This window comes from Sorex fumeus, unplaced genomic scaffold, assembly GCF_029834395.1.
Source record: "Sorex fumeus unplaced genomic scaffold, SorFum_2.1 ptg000047l, whole genome shotgun sequence".
NCBI classification, from domain to species: Eukaryota; Metazoa; Chordata; class Mammalia; order Eulipotyphla; family Soricidae; genus Sorex; species Sorex fumeus.
The window spans coordinates 1,258,825-1,281,021 of record NW_026606104.1 but is presented as its reverse complement, the minus strand read 5'-3'; the positions used below and the strand labels follow the sequence as shown (position 1 = coordinate 1,281,021).

The 22,197-nt window shown below is 48.9% G+C and overlaps 2 protein-coding genes across 4 annotated transcripts in view; one reads left to right on the top strand and one right to left on the bottom strand.

Moving 5' to 3' along the window:
• The first annotated feature begins 385 nt into the window (after positions 1-385).
• DENND2D (DENN domain containing 2D) lies at positions 386-20,741 on the top strand. The gene is made up of 12 exons (XM_056122823.1): positions 386-515; positions 5,465-5,646; positions 6,480-6,592; positions 7,312-7,381; positions 8,010-8,087; positions 10,016-10,156; positions 10,777-10,925; positions 13,729-13,906; positions 17,029-17,070; positions 17,444-17,528; positions 17,876-18,115; positions 18,627-20,741. Exons 1-12 carry the CDS (start codon positions 458-460, stop codon positions 18,695-18,697), a joined length of 1,407 nt encoding a protein of 468 aa, XP_055978798.1. The 5' UTR covers positions 386-457; the 3' UTR covers positions 18,698-20,741.
• Positions 20,739-22,197, bottom strand: part of CEPT1 (choline/ethanolamine phosphotransferase 1) — a 37,528-nt gene continuing 36,069 nt past the window's right edge. For all 3 annotated transcript variants that reach the window (XM_056122827.1, XM_056122825.1, XM_056122824.1), the window contains exon 9: positions 20,739-21,520. In XM_056122827.1, the coding sequence (XP_055978802.1) occupies positions 21,401-21,520 (120 nt within the window). In that variant the 3' untranslated portion in view covers positions 20,739-21,400. The remainder of the gene's footprint in view (positions 21,521-22,197) is intronic.

Here is a 22,197-nt window from a genome sequence, read left to right as displayed (position 1 = left end):
AGCCCTGCGGCTGGAAGGACAGCAGACGGCAAGAGACCAGGGACAGGCCCCGGGCTACAGAAGTGACCAGAGCGAGCCGGAGTAGCTGGAAACGTGACAACTCGGACACCTCAGGCGCCTGCAGGGATGGGTCCGGGACGGCCAGACGGGGCGCGGGGCCGGGGGGGCTCGGAGCGCGGGGCCGAGAGGCGGCCGGGACACGCCGGGACTTGGGGGCGCGGAGCCGCAGCTTTGGCCGCGCACCCCGCCGAGGGTGGCGCCGCCTCTCCCGGACGCACGTCGAGCGCGGTCACCCCACGTCGCCCCGCGGGGCCCCGGGCAGAGCGGGCCCGCCCAGGTGCGCGGGGGTTGGGCCGGGCAGAAGGTGCGCCGCCCCGCAGCCGGTCACGCCGGGGGCCCCGCGGGAAAGCGAAAGTGTCGGGGTGCGCGGGGGGAGGGGCGCACGGAGCCGAGGGCCATGGACGGGCTCGGCCGCCGCCTGCGATCCAGCCTGCGATTCAAGCGAGGCCGTGGGGGTCAGTGCGGGGCCGGGGTGCGCCGGGGGTGGGGGCGCGGGCCCCGGGAACTCCGCCCGGAGGCGGGCGCGGGCGCAGGGGCTCAGGTGGGTGCGAGGGAGGCGCAGGTGGAGGCGGGTCGGCGCAGGTGGGGACCCGGCTGGAGGTCAGTGCGGTGGGCAGGCCTCGGGCGAGTGCGCCGGCTGTCCCCGGAAACGACATTGGGGCCCGGGGCCACGTGTCCTCCGGATCAAGAAACTTGTGGTGCAACCGCAGGGCTGCTGCGACCGCTCGGGACCCGCCCCTCCCCGCTGCTGCAGGGGCCACTGGGTCCCCCGGAGAGATCAGCGCTCTGGGCACCCCCAAAATCCCATGCGAGATGCGCGCATATCCCTGACCCAGGGAGACTCCGGGACGGGATGAAGATTGCTTAGGAAGCCTCTGGAGTGGAATGGAGGCTGTGTGTGTGTGTGTGTGTGTGTGTGTGTGTGTGTGTGTGTGTGTGTGTGAGAGAGAGAGAGAGAGAGAGAGAGAGAGAGAGAATGTGCAACAGAGATGTATCATTCTGTCACTCCTGCTGCATCCTGCTTCTGTCAAGATGTCAAGAGAGAATCCTTGCTCCCATCCAGGATTGCGGGAGTGAAGTTCGAAGCCAAAACTCTCCTTTCTTCTTAAAGGGATCGCTGGCTGGCTGGTGAAGGAAGGCCAGGAGAGGTCCAGGTTTGCTTTCATTCATTTGACATCTATTGCCTCTGAATGTCATAGCTCACAGTCACTTTGTCCATAGTCACCTCCTGCGGAAGAAAGCAGGTTGGAAGGTCAGTGGGAGCATTTCAGACAGTTCCCTACTTCCCTGACATCCAGGAGTCAAGGGTGAAACCACCACCTCCACCTCATTCCAAGTCTCAGACTTCAGAAAACCCCAGAGTGCCCTGTCTGCTCTCCTGACACTTGCTTCCCTAACCTGATGGTTCTCCCAAATACAGGGATCAGCTCCACCCAGAGGGATCAGCCACCTGACTCTGTGCCCTCACCTGCCTTCTTGCTCCTTTCACTTGGTATCCCTCAACCTTCAAAGGTCTGTGTGAGGAGCTCCATGTTTTCCTGAGTTCCTGCTCGCCAGCCACCAAGCTGATGATGTTGCTGGGGGAGTAATAGCCAGTATTACCTGTCCTAAGCTCTGGCACCTGAACCTTCACCCTGCCAACAGTCTCCAACTGACCTCTGGGTGCACCCTCTTGGGGATTCCTCCTTGGGAGTTTCTTCTTGGGCAGTTGTGTGGTAGAAGGGTATGTGTGTGTGTGTGTGTGTGTGTGTGTGTGTGTGTGTGTGTAAATCATTATGGTGGGGACCAGGACCTGTGGTGGTGGTGGAAGAAGAGGAGCTCGGTTGCAGGAACCTCTTCATCTCCATTGTACAGTTGGGAGCCTCCATCAGGTGACTGGGAGGGGTTTTCTGTGGAGGAACAAGTGGAACCAGAGTCTGGACTTCCCTAGAAAGGGTGGCTCCCTCCTCAGCTACAAACAGGACAATCATCCCTTTACAGGGCACTAGGAAGTGAGATGAATTATGTAATTATATGAAGCATGTATGTTTGAGGGGTACTAGCTTTCAGGTTTTCTCTTCTGTTGACAGCTCCCTTTGAAAGGGGACCCTGTGTAGAGAAAGCAGCCTTTGGGAAAAAAAATTCTGGGTTCTCAACTCAAAGATCTGGTCACTTTGTTGATTTTGTTCCTTTTGCGGTTATTTGGGCTCTCCTGATGAAGAAGGAGGAAAATGACTGAAAGTGCAGCACTCAGGATTCAGGGAGAGGAACAATCTCTTCAGATCTGATGAAAGGCTTTTGCTCCTCAGTCCTGTGCAAACAAGGAGTGGTGTCGCACTGGGTGAAGGTTTGGTGCATGCTGCATTCAGAGGGCGCCTGGAGCTTGGCCTGGAGGCCTCATCATTTTCATGCACAATCATGTCTGCTCATTGTAAATAACCCCTGAATGAGTCCCTGCCTCAGTTTCCCAGTTTGTTTCAAGAAGAGGCTGGTTCCTCCAGATAGATCATGAGGTTTGCTTGGGTGTGTGCAGGCTGTGAGTAAGGTGTGGCTCTGTGGTGCGGGTGCTGTGTCTTCTGGGTCACTGCTTATGTCATCCCAGCATTCCATGCATCCTTATGAACCGTGACGAGCCTCTGTGCCAGAGCATGGCTGGAACACTGAGCTTGCTCTTGCTAGTCCCATAATTGCCAGATCTGAAGCTCAGGAGCAAGGCAGCTATGCCCCTCTCTCAGTACCCTCTTTTTTCCTGGACAACTGATACTTCCTGACAAGTGGGAAGATTGACACCAAGCCCTTTGACCTTTCTGGTTCTCTAAGGGACAGTTTCCTGGCCCAACTCCTTTAATTTTGTATCACATGTATTTTGTGATTTAATGGTTAAAGGGTAGGAGGGGCAGAGAGATAGTACAGGGATTAAGGTCCTTGTTTTGCATGTGACCAAGCCCCTTTCTATGCCTGGCACCACATGTGGTCCTCTGAGCACTGCCATGAGTGACCCTGGAGTGCAGAGCCAGAAGTAAGACTTAAGCTCTTCCAGGTATGACCCCGAAACAAAACAACAAAGGCTTCTGTGGGATTTTAGGATGGTTTTTATTTATTTATTTATTTAAATCTTTCTCAGCCCCTAGATGCTGCCTCTATAGACACCATTACAACTCCAGGGTAACTGCTCTGTTGTTAGTTTGAGTGGAACCACCCTTGGCCAATTATGGGTAAGATATGGAAGTAGTAAGGATAGGGCAGAGAATACCCAGACACTTTCCACTGCCACTAAATGACCCTCAATTTCCTGATGCAACTAGTCCCCTACTCTGGGGGAACTTCCTGAGTCAGTAAACAAGATGTATTCTCTGCTAGAGCCTCAGAACAGGGCTCCAGTGAGAAAAGTTTATCCTAGTCAGCCTGTGTGGGAGATAAAAGACCCAACAGAATCCAGAGTGTCGGCTCAGAGATGGACTTTGCTTTCTGCTTAGCTACTGGGATTGGAGGCTCCTAAGTCTGAATTGGTCTGCATGATACCCTCTTTGGTCAGACCAATTTTATCATTTAGGTCAACTCCAGTCCTCTTCCATGGGGAGGCCGGGGCCTCCCAGCTCTGGGTGGTATTTGTGCCTGTGTGCTTACTCATGGAGCTCAAATCCTGGAACTTCAGATCAGCTGATGACCTTACAGCATGGCTACGGTTGAGTAAGCAAAAGGTCAGGAATCCAAGTCAAGGTGATACAGGATCCCTTTCCTTGGCCTTAAGGTTATCAGGCTTTTTGCAGCCTGCAGAGCCTGGCAAGCTCCCTGTGGTGTATTCGATATGCTAAAAACAATAACAACAAGTCTCACAATGGAGACATTACTGGTGCCCACTAGAGCAAATGGATGAACAATGGGAGGACAGTGCAGTGCTAAGGTTATCAGGCTTTCTATACTCAAGGGAGTAGGAAATAATCCCCCTGCAGAGTGCGTAACCCAGCAAAGTCCTTAGCCCAGCCCAGCAGCTGGGCTTTGGAGGAGCTCGTGACCTTTTCTCTCACCACACCCTGGGGCTCTTGGGAGGAGCTGAGGTCTGTGCTGCATTGCCAGGATGCTGCCTCTGACAGTGCGGCTGTTCTGCTGCCTTCCTGGGCCCCATCACATCCTTCTCGCCCAGACCGTGGGTGCCCAGGATGGCAACTTCTCTTCCCCGTTTGGAGGACAACACGGGGCTTGGCTCTATCGAGTTGTGGTTGGAGACTAAAGCAGTGGCCACTTTCTCGGGCTTTTGGTAGCCAGGCAGTGCTGGAGAGGGAAGTCCCTCTGAGACAATGGAAGGACAAGTGGTAGGAGGCGTGCTCAGGCTCTTCCGCAAACGGAGTCCTCTTCGGCTGCCACGACGCCGACCAGGTTTGGACTAGATTACCCACTTCCTTTCTTAAATTGTACTTTCTCCATGGTTGCTTCCTTGAAATGTGTCTTCCTCCTTTTCTTTTTATAGTTCGACCTCTACCAGGCCCCCGGAGGTCCAAGCCTGGAGGTTTCCCATGTTGGTTTTCAGAACCAGTCATACCCATTGTGGTGGTTGATATAGCCCCCATCTCTTGCCCCCGGGCCTTATTCTGATTTCTTTCTGATTATTTTTAGACCTCTCTCCTTGGTGATGTCACAATGATGGGGTGGGGGCAGGAGCGATAGCACAGCGGTAGGGTGTTCGCCTTATAAGTGGCCAACATGGCCAGCCCGAGTTTGATTCCTCCGCCCCTCTCGGAGAGCCCGGCAAGCTACCGAGAGTATTCGATATGCCAAACACAGTAACAACAAAGTCTCCAATGGAGACGTTACTGGGCCCGCTAGAGCAAATCGACGATCAACGGGAGGGCCTTTACCTTTACCTTTATTTTTAGACCTCTCTCCTCTCCTTGGTGATGTCACAATGATGGGGTGGGGGCAGGAGGCCACGTATTTCTATTGTGGGTCTCAGTGGGGACTCATCCATTTGAGTTGTGCTTCCTGCCTGCTGCGTTTCAGTGATGCGAGTCTGGCTGGAGGGGGAGGGATCAAACTCTTTAACATCCTCATGCCTTCAAGGCAAGTGCTATACCTCAGATCTATCCTGGGCCTCCTAGTTCTGATTAAACAGAAGTCAACATAATTCCCAGCACTGGCACTGTGGGGGAGAGGCAGTGTTTAGTACTTGGGGTGAGTGGCCTCCAGGGCATTGCCTTGGCTCTCCGATCTGTGGTTTCTTTGTTCTTAGTTTCCCCGCAGTTTCCCGCAGGTTCAGGTGTCTCAGGGCAGGCGCTGGAAACTGCCCAACTGGCTCTGATCCTGTTCATGACTTGAGGTGCTGGACAGGCCCCAGTGGGACCTGGCAGCCTCCAGGGAGCTGGAAGTCTACACACTCCACTTGCCGGGTCCTGAACCAATAAGATACTGAACTGAGCCTGTGTCTTAGTTTCAGCCCCACCACAAGACAACACTGGGGCCACAGACAAGGAGCCAGAAAGGACTCAGGAATACAGTTTGCCTAACCTCGCCGGAGGCCAGCACTTCTTTGAATACCTTCTTGTGGTTTCCCTAAAAAAAAAGCCTTCTGGGACCAATTATGCACCCACAATCACCTACCAGTTTCCCAAGGTAAGGACCCAGGGAGTCAAAGGACTGTGGTATTTGGAAGGGGGTAGTGGGGTGTGCTTTTCTCCCCAACATGCTCTAGTCTCGCTTCTTCTGCTTCCCTTCTCGCCCAGCCCTGGGCTCTATCACCAACAGAATCTAGGTCTGGCTTCTGGATGATGTGCTGGCAGGATGCCTTGCCCCCAAATGAGGCTAGAATGTCCCTTTGGAACCTCTGGGTTCCTTCACATTCCACCCTTAATCACCTTTCCCTGGGAGCAGCTTACCTTCGGCCTGAACTCCTTGCTGGAAGCCCCTCCCTGGGGTGGTGTCGGGAGAAGGTGGAGTGGCCTGTGGGGAGGCCCAGCCTGTGGCCTCAGCCCAAGCATCAGGTTCCTTCTTGTCTGAGGCAGCTATGCTGGAGCTGGGTGGGAGTGGGGCGGGGACAGGCCACTCTTCTCCTTAACCCTGTCTTAACCTTCATCCTTAACTAAGCTGGTGCTTCTTTTCCTGACCTAGCATCTCTCTGATGTGGTCGCCACCTCTGAGCTCTTCTGCACACAAGCTGGTCCAAATCCCCTTTCTTAGTTGTAAGAGTAAGAAAGCTTCATGAGTTCTAACTTGGGTCCATGGGTTCCTTGAAACAGTCCAGGAGGGGCTGTTTCAGTCTCAGGGATCTTGCTGCCACACTTTGAATGAGCTTGTGCACAGAGACAGGCCGGGGCTCTCTATGAGCCCCCGTGCTCATGAAGAAGCTCCTACCAGGGCTGTTAGACCGTTAAAGGAGGCCTGCTGGCCTCACTTGTTGTGCCCCATCCCTGAACTCTGCCATCCTTGTCTCTTCTTGTTCCTTCTAGCGGGAGAATCTGCTTCGGGGCCAACAGGAGGAGGAGGAGCGGCTGCTCGGAGCCATTCCCTTATTCTGCTTCCCAGATGGGAACGAGTGGGTACCACTCACTGAGTATCCCAGGTAACTGCCCAGCTATGGGAGAGGGGGTCTGGAATTGGGTGCCAAGGGGCAGGTGAGGGCTGTGCAGTTCTGTGGCCTCTTGTGCAGTGAGTGTGCGTGTCCCCTCAGACTTCCCTCCTGTGTAGAGGCACTGGGTGGACTTACTTATAAACTCCTCGGTTGCAGGCCCAGCTGCCCAGGCTCTCAGCTAACTAATCACACCTATCCCTGGACTAGAGAAGGGGTAGTTCTCTGCCCTGTCTCAGGAAGGAGAACCACAGTGCTTTGACTTGGCTTCTGGGAGAATATATATTCAGAAGCAATCTGCTGGTCTCCTAGAAAGAGACCTGCCCAAGTGCCTCATAGCACAAGCCCGGGATGGATCAGGTCACCTACCTTACTTGCATATTTTGGCTTTTATGAGTCTGACGACCCTGAGTAGGAAACACTCTCTCAGATCCTCACTCAGAACCTGCATCTTTGAAGTGAGAGAATCACTGAGAGCACCTCAAAGGGTTGCTCTGTGGATGAAATGAACAGAGACAAGCAGGCTTAAGACCAGACAGCACTTTAGATGTTCCTGAGGTTATTATTACCCTTGGGATCAATCGGTAACTACCCTCTGCTCCCCTGCCCTCCCTCACCCCACTCAGCTGTCAGCACCCCTCAGACTCTGGCTGCCTTCCTGTTTGAGAATCTAGCCAACAAATGCAAACCGGATGTTGTCCGTTCTTCCTCAGGGAGACCTTCTCCTTCGTTCTGACCAATGTGGACGGCAGCAGGAAGATCGGCTACTGCAGGCGCCTGTTGGTCTGTGCATCTCAGAACCACTCCCTCCTCCCAGTAGCTGGCTGGGTTCCACCGCTGAATTTGCCCAGGGCAGAACTGCAAAAGCCCAGGTCCCCAGGCAAATATGGTTGTAGCAAGGGCACAGCCCAGCACCTGCTGCCATATAAATCAGCCCCTGCCCTAGCAATCCTCAAGCACGAAGACATACCTCCCATTCTCTCCCCGAGGGGCCCTTTGCCAGCTTGCCTTGGACTTTAGCCCTCCCTGATGTTCATCATCAGCCCCCTTCAGAGGGAGGCTCCACCAGAATCCTCGAGCCAAGGTTTGTAGCCTTAGCTCCTGGCTTGGTGCACCCAGCGCGCACACTGAAACTTAAACCCTGAGTTTCAGTTTGGCGTCGCAGGAGGACTATCCAGGTCGCTGTCCTGTTGCTCATCTTGTCAGTCATCTGCATCTCTACAGCCCCAGGTTCCCCTACGGTGCTGGCACTAACTGTCACCTTGCTTGCCTGGGTGATATCTTGCTCCAGTTAAGCTGTTTCAGGTCCACCATGGCCTAGCCCCAGCCACCATACCCAGGCCTCCTCAGTCCTAATCAGGTGACACTGTGGAGTCACTGTGGTGCTGAAGGTGCCTCTCTGTCCCCCCAGCCTGCCGGCACCGGCCCTCGCCTCCCAAAGGTGTACTGTATCATCAGCTGCCTCGGCTGCTTCGGCTTGTTCTCCAAGGTACAGGCGGGTATAGCGCGGCTCCTTGGAGGCTTGTTTGGTGGGCTTGACTTCTGGGGGTCCGCTTCAGGCTGCCCTGTTTGCCCCCTGAATCTTCCATGGAATTGCACCCTCAAGACCCCCTCCTTCATGGGTCTATTGGGAGAGAAAAACACTTGGGAAAATTGAGGCAGATTATGGTGGGGGTCAGCTTGATTTCAGGGGAAAGTAGGAGTGAAACCTAGAGCGTGGTCTGCCCCCTTCCCTGCAGAGACCCCCGCCCCTCTATTCAGTTGAGAGCAGTGGGGGTGGTGGAAGAGCCACAGATTAGGAACTGGAAGTTTCAGAAGACGCCTGACCTTGAGATTCAGCTTTCTGTTCTGTCAGATGTGTGATGGGGTCCTCATGCTCCCTGGTGGCATGAGGCTCTAGTGAGGTGATGTGGGAGACTCTAAGCACACAGGAGGCTGCTGGTTATGTGAAGGTGCCTTCTTCCAACTCCTAGTTATGCAGCTAGTGTGAGCCCAGAGCTCCTGGGCTGGGGAGTGCCAGGGGATGGCAAGTCTTAAAAGACCAATGGACCCAATGGATCATTGAACAATACACATTTGAATGGTGTGGATCCATTTGACCCTGGATTTTCTTTTCTTTTCTTTTTAGTTCTGCACCACACCTAGCTATGTTCAGGGCTTATTCCTGGTGGTATTTAGGGACCCATTGGTGGTGCAGGGGATTTGAAGTTGGGCTTGCTGCACATAATTACCTAATTTTGTGTACCATCTCTCTGGCTCCATCCTTGGATTGTTTTTTTGGGGGGTGGAGAGGGGCACACCCCATGTTTCTCAGGAGTTATTTGTGGTTCTGTGCTCAGGGATCACTCCTGACAAGTTCTGAGGACCATATGGGGTTCTGGAGTTCAAATCCAGGTCAGCTTCATGCAAGCTAAGTGCCCTGCCCACTGTACTATTTCTCCGGTCCCCCATCCCTAGATTTTCTTATATAAAAAAGATGATGCAAACTTGTAACATGGATAAGTACGGTAATGCAAATGTATTTTTCCTTGTTACTTTTTACATCTTAAGAGCCCGGCAAGCTACCGAGAGTATTCGATATGCCAGACACAGTAACAACAAAGTCTCCAATGGAGACGTTACTGGGCCCGCTCGAGCAAATCGACGATCAACGGGAGGGCCTTTACCTTTATTTTCTTTATTTTACTTTAAGAATACAGTATATAGCACACTGTCACTGTCACTGTCACCTCCTCCCATTGTTCATCGATTTGCTCGAGCGGGCCCAGTAACTTCTCCATTTTGAGACTTGTTACTGTGTTTGGCATATCGTATACGTCACAGGTCGCTTGCCAGGCTTTGCACACATACTATACAAATTATGTGTTGAATGGCCTATTGGCAGCGTTTCTTGTCAATGTCAGGCTGATAGCAGTTAAGCCTTTGATAAGTCCATGATTGATTATACAGAATTTCTGACTGTTCAGGGGGCTGGTGCCCTTCCTGCATGTCAGAAAGTGTGTTGTGCTCTGGAATGAGTACTGGGAAGACTGTTGTGCTGATGTTAGGGAGAGGAGAGGAACATGCATTAGTAGAGAGAGAATGAAACTAGGGAGAGATAATACAGCAGGTAGTGGGCATTTACTTTTACTTTGACTGACCCTGGTTTGACCGCTGGGCACTGCATAAGAAAGATCCCTTGAACATTGACTTGTACCTGAGTACCACCTGGTGTGATTCAAAAAGCAAAAAAGCAGGTTTGGAGCAGCAGATAAGTAGCAGATTGTTCAACAGAAGGTCCATTCCTAGCAAGAAGAGAACCAGTTGGTGGAGGAGCTGAGGAGGGACAAAGGAGGGGACCTGGAGAGGCGAGTGTTGGTCCCACCCCCAGAAGTCTCCCCTTGAGCCATGCCACTCCCCTGTCCCTTTTCCCTGCAGATCCTGGACGAAGTGGAGAAGAGGCATCAGATCTCCATGGCCGTCATCTACCCCTTCATGCAGGGCCTTCGAGAAGCAGCCTTCCCTGCTCCTGGGAAGACTGTCACCCTCAAGAGCTTCATCCCCGACTCAGGAACTGAGGTGGGTTAGTAAAATGGGAGAGAACGGCACTGCCTGGAGAGCCTGCACTCCCCTGGGTGTTCCCTCGTGCTCCACTCACTGCTTGTTCCCAGAACTCCCAGCCAGGTGGGACTTGGCTACAGTTAGGGATAGAGATGAAAATCAAGCTTAACTTGTTGGATCCTCCCTACCTGATGTTTCTGAGGTTCTAGTCCCCATTCAGGACACCAGATTTACATATGTAGTAAATGAACCAGGAAAGCCAAGATTCTCAGTACTAGAAGGGTCTTTGACCCCAGACCACCCCCACACCTGCCTTTTGTCCCTGAGACCACCCCAAACCCTGCCTTTTGCCCCTGGAGCTGTTCCTGCTCATGTCCTGTATCTCTCCCTCCACCTGCATCTGTCTCTTATCGCTCATGTCTCCACCCAGGCCACATAGGCTTGCCATTGTTCTTAGGCAGTGGCCTGACCTCTGCTACTCCGGATAATCTAGGCGCCTCTGAACTTTGGTTTCCCTAAGTAAACGGAGGCGAAAGAGACTCGGCTTTTTCACTCATTCAAAAAGTGCCTGTGGGGAGAGGCCCTGCACTCTGAGGCCTTTGGAGCGCGACGACACCCTCTTTCTTCTCTCTCCACAGTTCATCTCGCTAACAAGGCCTCTGGACTCCCACCTGGAGCATGTGGATTTCAGTTCTCTGGTGCGATGTCTGTGTTTTGAGCAGATTCTCCAGATCTTTGCCTCTGCAGTGCTGGAGAGAAGGATCATCTTCCTGGCAGATGATCTCAGGTGGGTGCAATGCTTGGACGGCTCCCTGGCACTGTTGGGCATCCTTGGGCCCAGGCAGCAGATGTGAGGGCCCTCATTTGAAACCAGACTGTGAGCCTGGATGCTCACCTTCCTGCCTCTTGGTGCACACAAGGACCCCAGAAGTAGCTGTTGCAATCTTCTTGTTCCCATCTCCACACTTGATTGCTTCTGCCTGTCAGGTATAAAGTTCCTGATTTAGCTCTGAGAAGGGCCTGCTGTTTTTCCAGCAACAGCCCAGGTGATGACTAGTTAGGGTGGATACAAATGTGATTTGGCTTTGAAAGGCTCTAGGGGAAGTGAGGACAGACCAGGAGGAGCACACGGTTCATGTGTCCATGTCTTCACTCATCCCACAGGCACTTGGTTTGTGTCAGCTGGTTGCCAGATGCTGAGAATTGGGAAGGTGCAGACACACAAAACGAGGTCATTGACCTCAGGGACTCTAAATTATCTCATGGTTGAAAGCAGACATGTTGAAATCAGCAGAATGAGGTTCAAGACCCACGTGGTTTCTAACTGCTTGAAGTTGTGATTTTTTCCTATCTGTAAAATGAAGATAATGGTTGCATTTACCTAATAAGGTTCTGGTAAGGAGAAGTAAGTGAGTTAAAGCACAGTAGGTACCTAGGACCCTGCTGGGTTAATTGATATTTTAATAATAAATCCACTCTTGGATGGATGGATGTTTGAAACAGGGGTACGTAGTCATCTTTTTTCTTTTTCTTTCCTTCTTTTTTTAATTTTTTTTTTTTTATTTTGGGTACACCTAGCAATGCTCAGGGTTAGTCCTGCTCTCTGCCGTCAGGAATTACTCCTGGCAGTGCTCAGAGGACCATACAGGATGCCTGGAACAACCCCAGGTTGGCTGCCTGCAAGTCAAATGTGCTACCCACTGTACTATTGCGTGGGTCCTCCTCGCCACCCCCCAGTCATATCTTGATCTCTTATCTCTGGAGTGTTTCGAGTCCGAGAATGATAAGGAGGGAATGGGGAAGGCAGACCGAAACAAAACCCAAGAGGTTGATTTCTTCATGCCAGGGTAGGGAAAAAACTTGAAATACAGAACCAGCAACCTTAGTTCTGTATTTTAAGGAAGATGGAAGAAAAGATGTTAGCAGTCCAGAGGCTAGGAACAGGTCAGGAGAATGTCATGGGTTTTAGAGGAAAGGAAGCTTGGGCAGGGAGTAGGGTTTCTGAGTTACAAATTCCACAAAGAATCTGATAAGCAAAAGAAACTCCATACAGGCTGGTCCTTGAAAAGATGATGTATCTTTTGCTTTGGAAAAAGCACAGCCATGCAGGCAGATTTCTGTTGTGTGGAGCTGGATTTGTGATACTTCCCCCTGAGTTCTGTGTTTAGGAAGTGAAAGTGACAGGTGTCATTTGACCTGGAAGTGGGGAGCACTACTGGTAGGACCCCTTTCAAGGTTAACTTTCTCTGGGGAGATTCCCACCACTCCCTGCATCCTTCCCTCTGAACTTTTCAGCTCCCTGAAGTGCTGGCAGGGAGGGGACTTCCAAGCAGCAGCCTCTGTGCTCAGAGACTCTCTCCAGCATAGGAAGTGCCCCGTTAATGCCAAGAATTGAAACAAGGTTTCCACATCTGTGTTTCTACTGGCCTTGACTTTGCGCCATTTGGAGAACTGATTGAGCCACTACAGCTGAGTGGAGACTAGAGAGAGGAGTTGTGTGTGCCAAGGGGGAGAGTGAGGTGCTGAGTCCTTACCTTGGGGTAATGCTTCCTTGGAAAGGTCAGAGGACATTCCCCTGTGGGACTTTCCTGTAGGAATCGCCTGGCGGAGATTCCTGGAATCTAGGAATTTCCCATGTTAATACAAGCATTGACCTGGTAACTTTGTTTATTTGGTATTTGGGGTCACACCCAGTGGTGCACAGGGCTTCCTTCTGGCTCTGGGCTCGGGGATCTCTTCTGGTGGAGCTTGGGCCTTATATGGTACTAGGGACTGAACATGCAAGGAACAGAAGTGCTTTCACACCTGTGCTCCCATTCCCAACCTGGTAACTTTAAACTAGCATGATTAGAAGAAACCATGGGAGGAAAGACAGCATGAGGTGGACCCGCCCAAACAGGAAATAAGGCTGTGCCTCTCTTTTGCACTCCAGTGTTCACCTTTATCTCTGTAACTATATGGTGAGTTCCTTAAAAGTAGGGTCCTATATTTCTATAGAGGCCACCCTCAGTGTTTCTTGGAATGTTTGGAAGCGACTTTTGGCAGAGTCTGGCCTGGTATGGGAGGTACTGGGCCACTCCCACCAGAGCTAGGGAAGGAGCATGTAATGCCAAGGCTTGAACTTGGGACCTCAGCCCTGCCAGCCATGTGCTGTGCCCCCTGACTCAGTTTCCTGGCCAGCAGGAGCCATCTTACAAATATTAACCATCTGCACGTCTTCATCTCAGTGGGGAGGCTCTGGAAGGGGCTCAGTCAGCGATCTGTGTGAATAGAGGCATTTATTTCTTCTCCCTCCTTCTTGAGAACCTCTTCCACTTTTGGGAGTCACAGATGGAGAAGACTAATGGTAAAGAGAGGGCTCTAGGAGAGAGCCTTGGCTTCTCCTAGTTTCCACCCCACTCCCCACCCCCCGACACACACACACACACACACATACACACACACACACACACAGAGCTGCGAGTCATCATGTCTGACCTTTGCATCTCCCAGACTTGCCATTGCACACACAGGCAGCATTCCTAGGAGTTGCTGTGTGAGCTAAAGCTGGAGGCCTGGGAGAATCCCTGACATCCGTTCTCTGTCCCCAGCACCTTGTCTCAGTGCATCCATGCTGCTGCCGCTCTGCTCTATCCCTTCAACTGGGCACACACCTACATCCCTGTCGTCCCTGAGAGCCTTTTGGCCACCGTCTGCTGCCCCACCCCCTTCATGGTTGGAGTACAAATGCGATTTCTGCAGGAGGTCCTGGACAGCCCCATGGAAGAGGTAGGATACACCAAGAAGAGGGTCTGGTTTGGAGGCAGGGTGCTCGAAATTCCATCCTAGCGATGCCACTAGCTGTGCCATGATTTCAAGTTTGAAGCCTGTTGCTCACCCTCTTTTAGCCTGAGCATCCTCATCTGTAAAAGGAGGATAAGGATGTGCAGGTTCGAGGGATGATGAGTCTGGGTTGTGGGGTAGGAAGTGGGGAATACTCTGCATCAAGTCTCTCGTCCAGGTATAGTTGAGAGTAAGTACCTGTTCCCTGCTCCAGGGTGTCTGCCTTTGGGTTAAAAGGACAGCACGTAGCTTGTTCAGAGGTCATCCAGCTGTTCCAGCCAGCTAGTCCTAATGAATCTGCTTCAGGATGTCCCGTCACTCATCAGTGGATTCGCTCAGCTGCTCTCTTGCCACACACACCCTACCTGATGCATTTAGAGTGCTTGAGTGAGCTAATATAGCTCTCCACGCACATTCTGACTTCAAATGTAGATTTTTGTTGCAAGAATCATCTCTCATTAGTGTGAAGCTTACTTGGCTAATGAGGGTACAGGTCCAAACCCCCTTTGATTTTTTTTTCTCTTGGTTGTTGTTAGCTTTTTATTTCTTGGCATTTCCCCAGATACACTGGAGGGCTTGGTGGTAAAAGTGGGTTTTAAGAGGTTAAATCAATCCTAGTGTTGAAAGGGCAACTCAAAACATGCACTCTGCTATGAGCTGTCTAGTAGGAACCTTCAAAGGAGAGCAGCTTCCTATCATCTCAAGCCAAAAGAATTCTGTGGGTGCATGTACACCTGGAAACCACAGACTCTGTATAGAGGAAGGGCCCACCAAGGAGAGAGACACAGTCAGAGGAAAGCTACTACTGAAGCTGCTGTAATTTCTCCCATTTTGCACGGGCAAGCTTTCAGTTCGTGTCCAGCTGACTTCCCCAGGCCAAACAGGCAAGATGGAAGCCTTCCTAAAAATCTTCTGACACGAAGCACTGCTGGGAGCCAAGCAGCAGGCTGTTTCCCTTCCTCGTCTCCCAGCCCCCCTTGAACTGCTGAGTACACACACATGCACTTTGAACAGGCCTTTGCCTTATGACTAACTGGGGCAGAGTATCAGCCCCATGTTTAGCAATTACGTTTCAAATGTCCCAACCCCCAAAGTTAGGAAATTTCCTGACGCAGCAGCTCAAGCTCCCCAGATGTTGCAGCCCCTCCCCGCCAGGGGCTTGCAGGAAGACACCAGAAGGCCACTAGGACTGAAGCTGCAGTTCCTGTTCTTGGCCTGTTCTCCCAAGAAGAAGGCAGAAGCCAAAGGCCTGAGTGGGCGTGAGTGGACTCCCTGACTACCACGCACATCTCAGGAAGGGCTTACTTGACAGTAATAAGTGCCAGTATTGGGAAGATTTCTGGGGACAACTTCTCAACAGAAATCTTTACACACTCTTAGCTCCAACTTCAGCCCATCTCCGAGCAGATCAGCCTCTGACTAGTTGAGCTTGTCTCCCTGCTGATAACTAATGAGGGCAAGTGCTGTCTTTGATACTTCCCAGTCCCTCTATTTGCTCCCATTGGAAAGAAAGGAGCAAGGCCTTTCATTCCTTCATTGTCAGCACCCAGGAATGCCCCCACAGAAGGCACCAGCAGGCATTTAAGTGTCCAACAATGATTGGGTGTGTCTGTGTGCTGTGTGTGTGGGGAGGTCTGGGGTGGGGAGTGGGGTAGCATTTATGTGCTGTGAGGAGACGACTATGCTCAGTTCTGTCAGAACGTCACCCTTTAGAAATGTGGGCATGGGTAGGAGCTGCGGACATTTTAGATGTTCCCAAACCAAACCTTGGGTGAAAATTTTCAATTCAAATAACGGAAGAAAACCCAGAGTGCTAATCATTATACCAATTGGGCCTTCGGCAAAATTTTCTTTTTGGTTTGTTTTTGTTTGGGGGTTTGGGGGTCAAACCGGTTGATGCGCAGGAGTTACTTCCTGACTGTGCACTCAGAAATTAGAAGCTCCTTGTGGAGCTTCAGGGATACTTTGGGATGCCAGGAATTGAACCCAGGTTTCCTCCATGCAAGGCAAGTCCCCTGCCCACTGTACTAGCTCTCCCGCCTAGAAACAAATCCAATTGTTTAAAAGTACTCTTGGAATTAAAGAAACATAACTGTGTGTTGGAAGTCAGCCAGCAGGGGTTGGGAAGGCTGAGGGGCTTCAGGCAGTGATGGGGTTGGTACTAGAAAACCCATATCTCCCAAGTTATACCCTTAACCACCTCATTTCCAGCCTATAGGCATAAGATGTCCTCAAAGCCATTCTCTCCCTGCCTGCTGAGACTGGGATCGTTTCTTTTGCTGTGTCCTTTTGGGCTGGAAAGGGCTGTACACAGTGCCAGGAGTCAAACCTGGTTTGGCCACTTGCAGGGCAAGCATGCCTTAACCATTGCATTATTTCTCCAGCCTCTTTGGGAGAGTTTTCAAAGTAGAACAGGCAATTATATGTCCAGCTCTTATAAGCATTAAAAGATTGAAGGAAAAAGAAAAGTCCATAGCTGTGCTAAAGCTGAGCGGAGGGGAGGGGATTGAGGGGTCACTGTAGATGGAGTTGTACAGCCCCAAACACTGTACCATCTAAGTGTGGAAATTGGTTCCACTCACTGTTACAGTGTTATCACCTCAGATGATTTAGCTTTTTTTGGTTCGCTTCCTCTCCTGCTAAACAGGAATGGTACTTGCCTTGACAGGCTGAAATGAGATAAATTTCACAAAGTACTTACTAACTTCTCACTGTGCTACAGATAGAAGCAATCTCTGTGATCAGTTTTATGAAGGGTTTGATTGGCTGGGAACACCCCATAGGTGTTCCTGTTCTCTTCTAACTTTTTGTTCTTGACTGGGAAAACCCCGGGTATTCCTGTTCTCCCGTAACTTTCTATCCTTGTCCTCACTTCCTACACCTTTAAACCTTTTCCCCAGGTTTCTAAAGTGGAGGATAGTGAGAAGAGGATTAGTCGGGGAATTAGAATTGAAGATTCTGATTCTGTTGCTGCTTGGGCTTCAAGACATAGGGGTAGAAATGGAGATGCTAAGTTCTAATTCTCCCAAAGGGGGCAAGATCAAGTGGTTGTTCTGTGTTCCTTTCAGGTCCTGTTGGTGAATCTCTGTAATGGCACCTTCATAATGTCAGTAAGTTTCTACACCTCAGCCCACTCTCACCTTATCCCCTTATTTCAATGAACTTTAAATTCTTCTGTTGAGTGAGAACTCTTAGACTTCTCTTTCAAAGTGCCTATGGTAAAGAGACAAATGACTTTATTAGAGCAGTAAGGCCACTGGTCTCTGTACTTTTTGAGCAAGGATAATAGCCAAGTAGCACAGGAATAGAGATTTGCAAATGTTTAGACTTAAACTAAGACCAAGAATCAGCTTGTTTTGCTCCACAGTGGCTGACTAGTTGGGGGCTGGGACAGTAAATTTGTACCCTCCTTATGCTCCTTGTCACCATTTCACTCTACACCACTCCCTCACTATTGACCCTGAGTTGAGTCTCCTTTCTTAGGTTGGTGATGAAAAAGATATTCTGCCCTCCAAGCTTCAGGACGACATTTTAAACTCTCTTGGCCAGGACATCAGTGATTTACAGAGTAAGTCCAAGAACCCTCTTTTTTGGGGGGGGTTTCTCCAAAGAACTGTATGGAAGACATGGTTCCTAATATTCCCTTCTAGGTCTAGGATGAACTCACTTAGTAGTTTGGGACTGGTCTCAGTGATAAAGCTGTAATCTTATATTCCAGGGCAAGACCCAGTCTGAAATTTTGTTCTTCCCAAGGAATGGTGGAAACCCCAGTTGTCCCTTAAAATCAACCCACAATTATTAGCTCTACTTTAACCCCTTCCCTGGCAGCTTTCAGCCTGAAATGAAAATCACTTGGAGGTATGAGTGGGTTGTTTCAATCACTGCTCCTTCTAAAATGGTCTCTGTTCCCTGCAGCTTCAGAACAAATCAACGAGCATGTTTCAGGTCCTTTTGTGCAGTTCTTTGTCAAGACATTGGGTCATTATGCTTCCTATATCAAGCGGGAGGCAAATGGACAAGGCCATTTCCAGGAAAGGTCCTTCTATAAAGCTCTGAGCCAAAAGCCCGTCAGGAGATTTGTGAAGAAGTTTGTGAAGACACAGCTCTTCTCCCTTTTCATTCAAGAAGCAGAGAAAAGCAAGAATCCTCCTGCAGGTAACTGACAGCCTTCTAGTGATCTGCGTCCAGAGGGATGTGTGTGTGTGTGTGTGTGTGTGTGTGTGTGTGTGTGTGTGTGTGTGGTGGGGATGGGGGGTATAGGAAGGAGAGGAAGAGAAAGAAGATATAGAGCATTTCTGGAGGTGAACAGAGTTGTAATCTTATTAGTGAAGTGGAAATAACATGGGGTCTAAGAAAGTATCTCCTGGGCTAACATTTTATAGCAATTTCTCTACACATAAGGTCATTTTAAAGTGGCCTTTTCCCTTGCTTTAGTCTGGAGCTAATTCCTGTCAATGACTCCCTGATTTTTGGCCCATTTGTTTGGAGTCGATTAAATTTCCAGATCTCCAGTATCCTGTCAGGGCACATGAATCCTGGCAGGAACGTGTGTATGTGTGTGCGTGTGTTGAGGGGGTACGACTGTGGTGAGCAGAGGATATTGCTGATCTTACTCCTAAAATGGGCCAGTTTAGAAGATACTGACACTTTGTATTTGACCCCACAGGGTATTTCCAACGGAAAATACTTGAGTATGAGGAACAGAAGAAACAGAAGAAATCAAAGACTGTGAAATAAGAGTGGTGGTGAGCAGGACTGACATGATCAACAGGCCAGTTCTGGACTCTGGTCTGCAGGATAGCATCAGCCAAGCTCTCGGCCTGTACACTCCACAGGGCTCTGAGTCCTGACTCCTGGTCTTGCATTGAGCTGGTGTCTGAGTGTGGAATCCCTGGGATCAGCTGTCTCATGCCTCTGGGAGGCTTTGACCTCTTTGCTCATGGAGCTGGGCTCCAAGCTGCCTTTCTTCAGAGATGATCCAGAGCCGACACAGTAGCACAGGTGGTTAGGGACTTACTTAGAAGCTGCTGCAACTGTCCTCTCCTGGGAGACACTTTTTATAAAGTCTTCCACAGAGATAGCAGTTGGCCCCAAGCCTCAGTCTCTCTGCATTAAAAATAAAAAAAAAATATATATATAAAAAGAGGTCTGTGGGCATGTGAGGATAAGAATAAAGATCAAAATAAAAATTTTCCTGTGGTTAATGTGCATACGTTTGGTTTCCAGTTGAGGGGAGAAGCACGAAAATTGAGGATGAACTAGGCTAGAAGAGGATGATTTGGTCATAGTGGCCCAGAAATTTCGGCTGTGTGGTTTTGTGTGTTAGAGGGTGCAGCAGCTCCATGTCTAACAGGAGTCAGAGATGCTGGAGAGAGCAGGACAGCCGTGAGGACTGGACAGCAGCTCTTACTCCTAGTCGGGTATGCAGTCTTGAGTCCTGGAAGGAGTCACTGTTGGACAGCATGGAATTCTTCCAGTCTAGTAAAGTGAGGTTAGGAATTCCAGTTCGTGAAGCCAGAGGGAAACATTGTGCCTCTTCCATAAATGTCAGCTCATCAGTTGCAGTTCGGAGTCTTCTGTTGTAGATATTCGAAATCCTGTTTTGTTGTCTCCAGATCAACTCTATAGATGTAGGCAGAGGGATCCCTGTATTTCTTTTTGAAATGAGACTCAGAATTGTTTAAGAGTCCAGAGGAACTGAGCCATCACCTTGTCTAGTTCTCTTCTCTACCACTACTGACTGCTGCTGCTTCACAGCTGTAAGAGATGGGAAGTGATTAGAGAGGATCAAATTTTCCATCTTCTTTATGTGTCTCTGAATGTAGTCCTCAAGGCCCTTGAATTCTCTACAAAGAACACTTGTTTTGGGAGGCTGGAATAGGGGCATGGGGTTGCCAAACTGAAGTGAAAGCCAATATACCTTGATTTGGGGACAAAGAGAATGGCTGCAGTTGGCAGATTGTTACCACATTCCACCTCTAATGATGCTGCTACTACTTCTAATACACACTGTTTTATTGTTCTGGGCCCTATTTGGTGGTACTTCAAAAGTATTTAGAATAAGGACTTGAATCCTAGGAAATGTAAAAAATACGAAGACTCTATTCCATAGCTACCAAATCCTGCCTAGCCCTGAGGCTGGAGAAGTTTCGAGTAAAAAAAGGTGATGAGGGTTCTCCCTTTCCTGCTACACAACCTAGCAAAGTCACTGCTAATCCAGATGATACATGGGACTGACAGAACCAGCAAAAGCACAAGCAAGCTGCCAAGTTGAGGCATTACAGCTATTACTTATCCTTGATTATGGAAATGGCATAAAAGGAAATTAGAAAGAAGATACTCTTTACCCAAAGTTAAAATCTTTTTTGCTGTCTTCTCTTCAATCAAGCAACTGAATTATCTATGTACCATGGAAAGAAATCTGATTTGCAATTACTGAGAATACTTGACTCTAATTTGTATAATTAGTAGCTAAAAAAGACAAAATCAGATTTGCAATAAATGCTTAGAAAGGCTTGGGAAATTACTGAAAATGTGTGGGAAAGGCTGAGACTCCATTAAGATGGATAATTCTCATGAGTGACAATTATAACAACACAAATCTACTTTTTTTAAAAAAAGCTGAACAGTTTATATAAAATAGAAAGGTGACAAGACACAACTGCAGCTGACTGAATCTCCTTATTTATTAAAGAACAGAAATAAATTTCGCTTAAATTAAAAAAAAATGACATTATAACTTAGTTTATCTTTCCAATGAATAAAACAGAAAAAAAGCTGGCTTTCAGATCATATATTTATTTAAAAAAATAAAATGGATTGACAAAATTACCACATTATTTTGCATGCTAACAGGATTTCCCAAGCCCATAGAGACCATTTTTTCAGAGCAATAAAAAAATGACTTCTTCAACAATATCAAGATAGGAAACCTTTCGATCCAAATTCAAGGTCTTTACCACAAGTTCATCTCACAAACCAGTGGGAATGTATCTGTGCCCCAGCTGAGTTCCTTAGTAAAGAATGCTTGAGAAAACACGCAATAAGGATGTCACTAAAAGATGATAATTTGTTAAAATTAGATAGCAATCATCTTTTGTCCTGCAAATATTCTACATCAGAAATCTCCACCACTGCGTATCTGCTCCCCATGACAATTTTCTTCTGAATCCAGGATAATTACAAACACATGGAATCTTTTCCTGCATGCTTTCTTGGACCAAACCCTGTACAACAACATGTACAAGATACAGGATGGGAGTTGAAATTCCCATTCTCACACAGGATAGTTAAAAGAGTGTTACCAATAACAAAGAAGGGAAGTTATACAACATTGATTATTATAAATTATATTTGTTCCTATCCATCCCATTCTTCTTAATATGTTCAGATTCTTTCCTGTAGAAAACATGAGTTTCCTATATGACACCGATTACATCATTAGTGATGATTAGAATGACCTGTAGAGACCTTGATTCTGAAGACATGTATGTGCAGGTGAGAAGCAATCTGGTTGCAGACACTGACACAGTAGCGGATCAAGTCAAAGAAAGAAAAGACCTAGAAAGAAAAGTGATGATTAGATTCTCAAGGACTCGTGGAGGCATTAAGTTTCCAGGAAGTAATGAATAGAATTTCTAACTCCTTGCTTCAGATTCATCCCCAAAGCCATAAAATTTATTATCTTGGCTTCCTCATGAATCTTTCCTTTGCATTAATGATAAACTTTGTCAAAGAGAGGGTAAATATTTTAGACGTTGCTAATCACAATGTCTTTGTCACAAGATGTAGAGTAGCTTAACTCTCCACTATGGTATGAGGTATAAAAGCAGGAATAGATAATATAGCAATAAGCACTCATAGCTGTGTTCCAATAAAACCTTATTTACAAAAAACAGGCCACTGGTCTCCCAGGGTATAGTTTTCCAACTTTGGCCTTAAATTTAGAAATCTGTAACTTATGAGTAGGCAAAACTAATGCAAATTATGCAAATTATGACTCAAAGATAACATCACAGAATTTCTGATAAGGTCTCATAAATATGGTTTTCTGACAATCCAAATCATTATTTGGTTGTGGGGAATGCTCAGGGATTACTACTGGTTCTGTGCTAAGGATGAGGGTGAGGGGGGTCATTTCTGGTGGCACTCAGGCAATCGTATGCAGTTCTGGAAATCAAACTGGGGCTAGCTATATACAAGTCAAGTACCTCTGTTCTAGCTCTCTGGCTATTTCA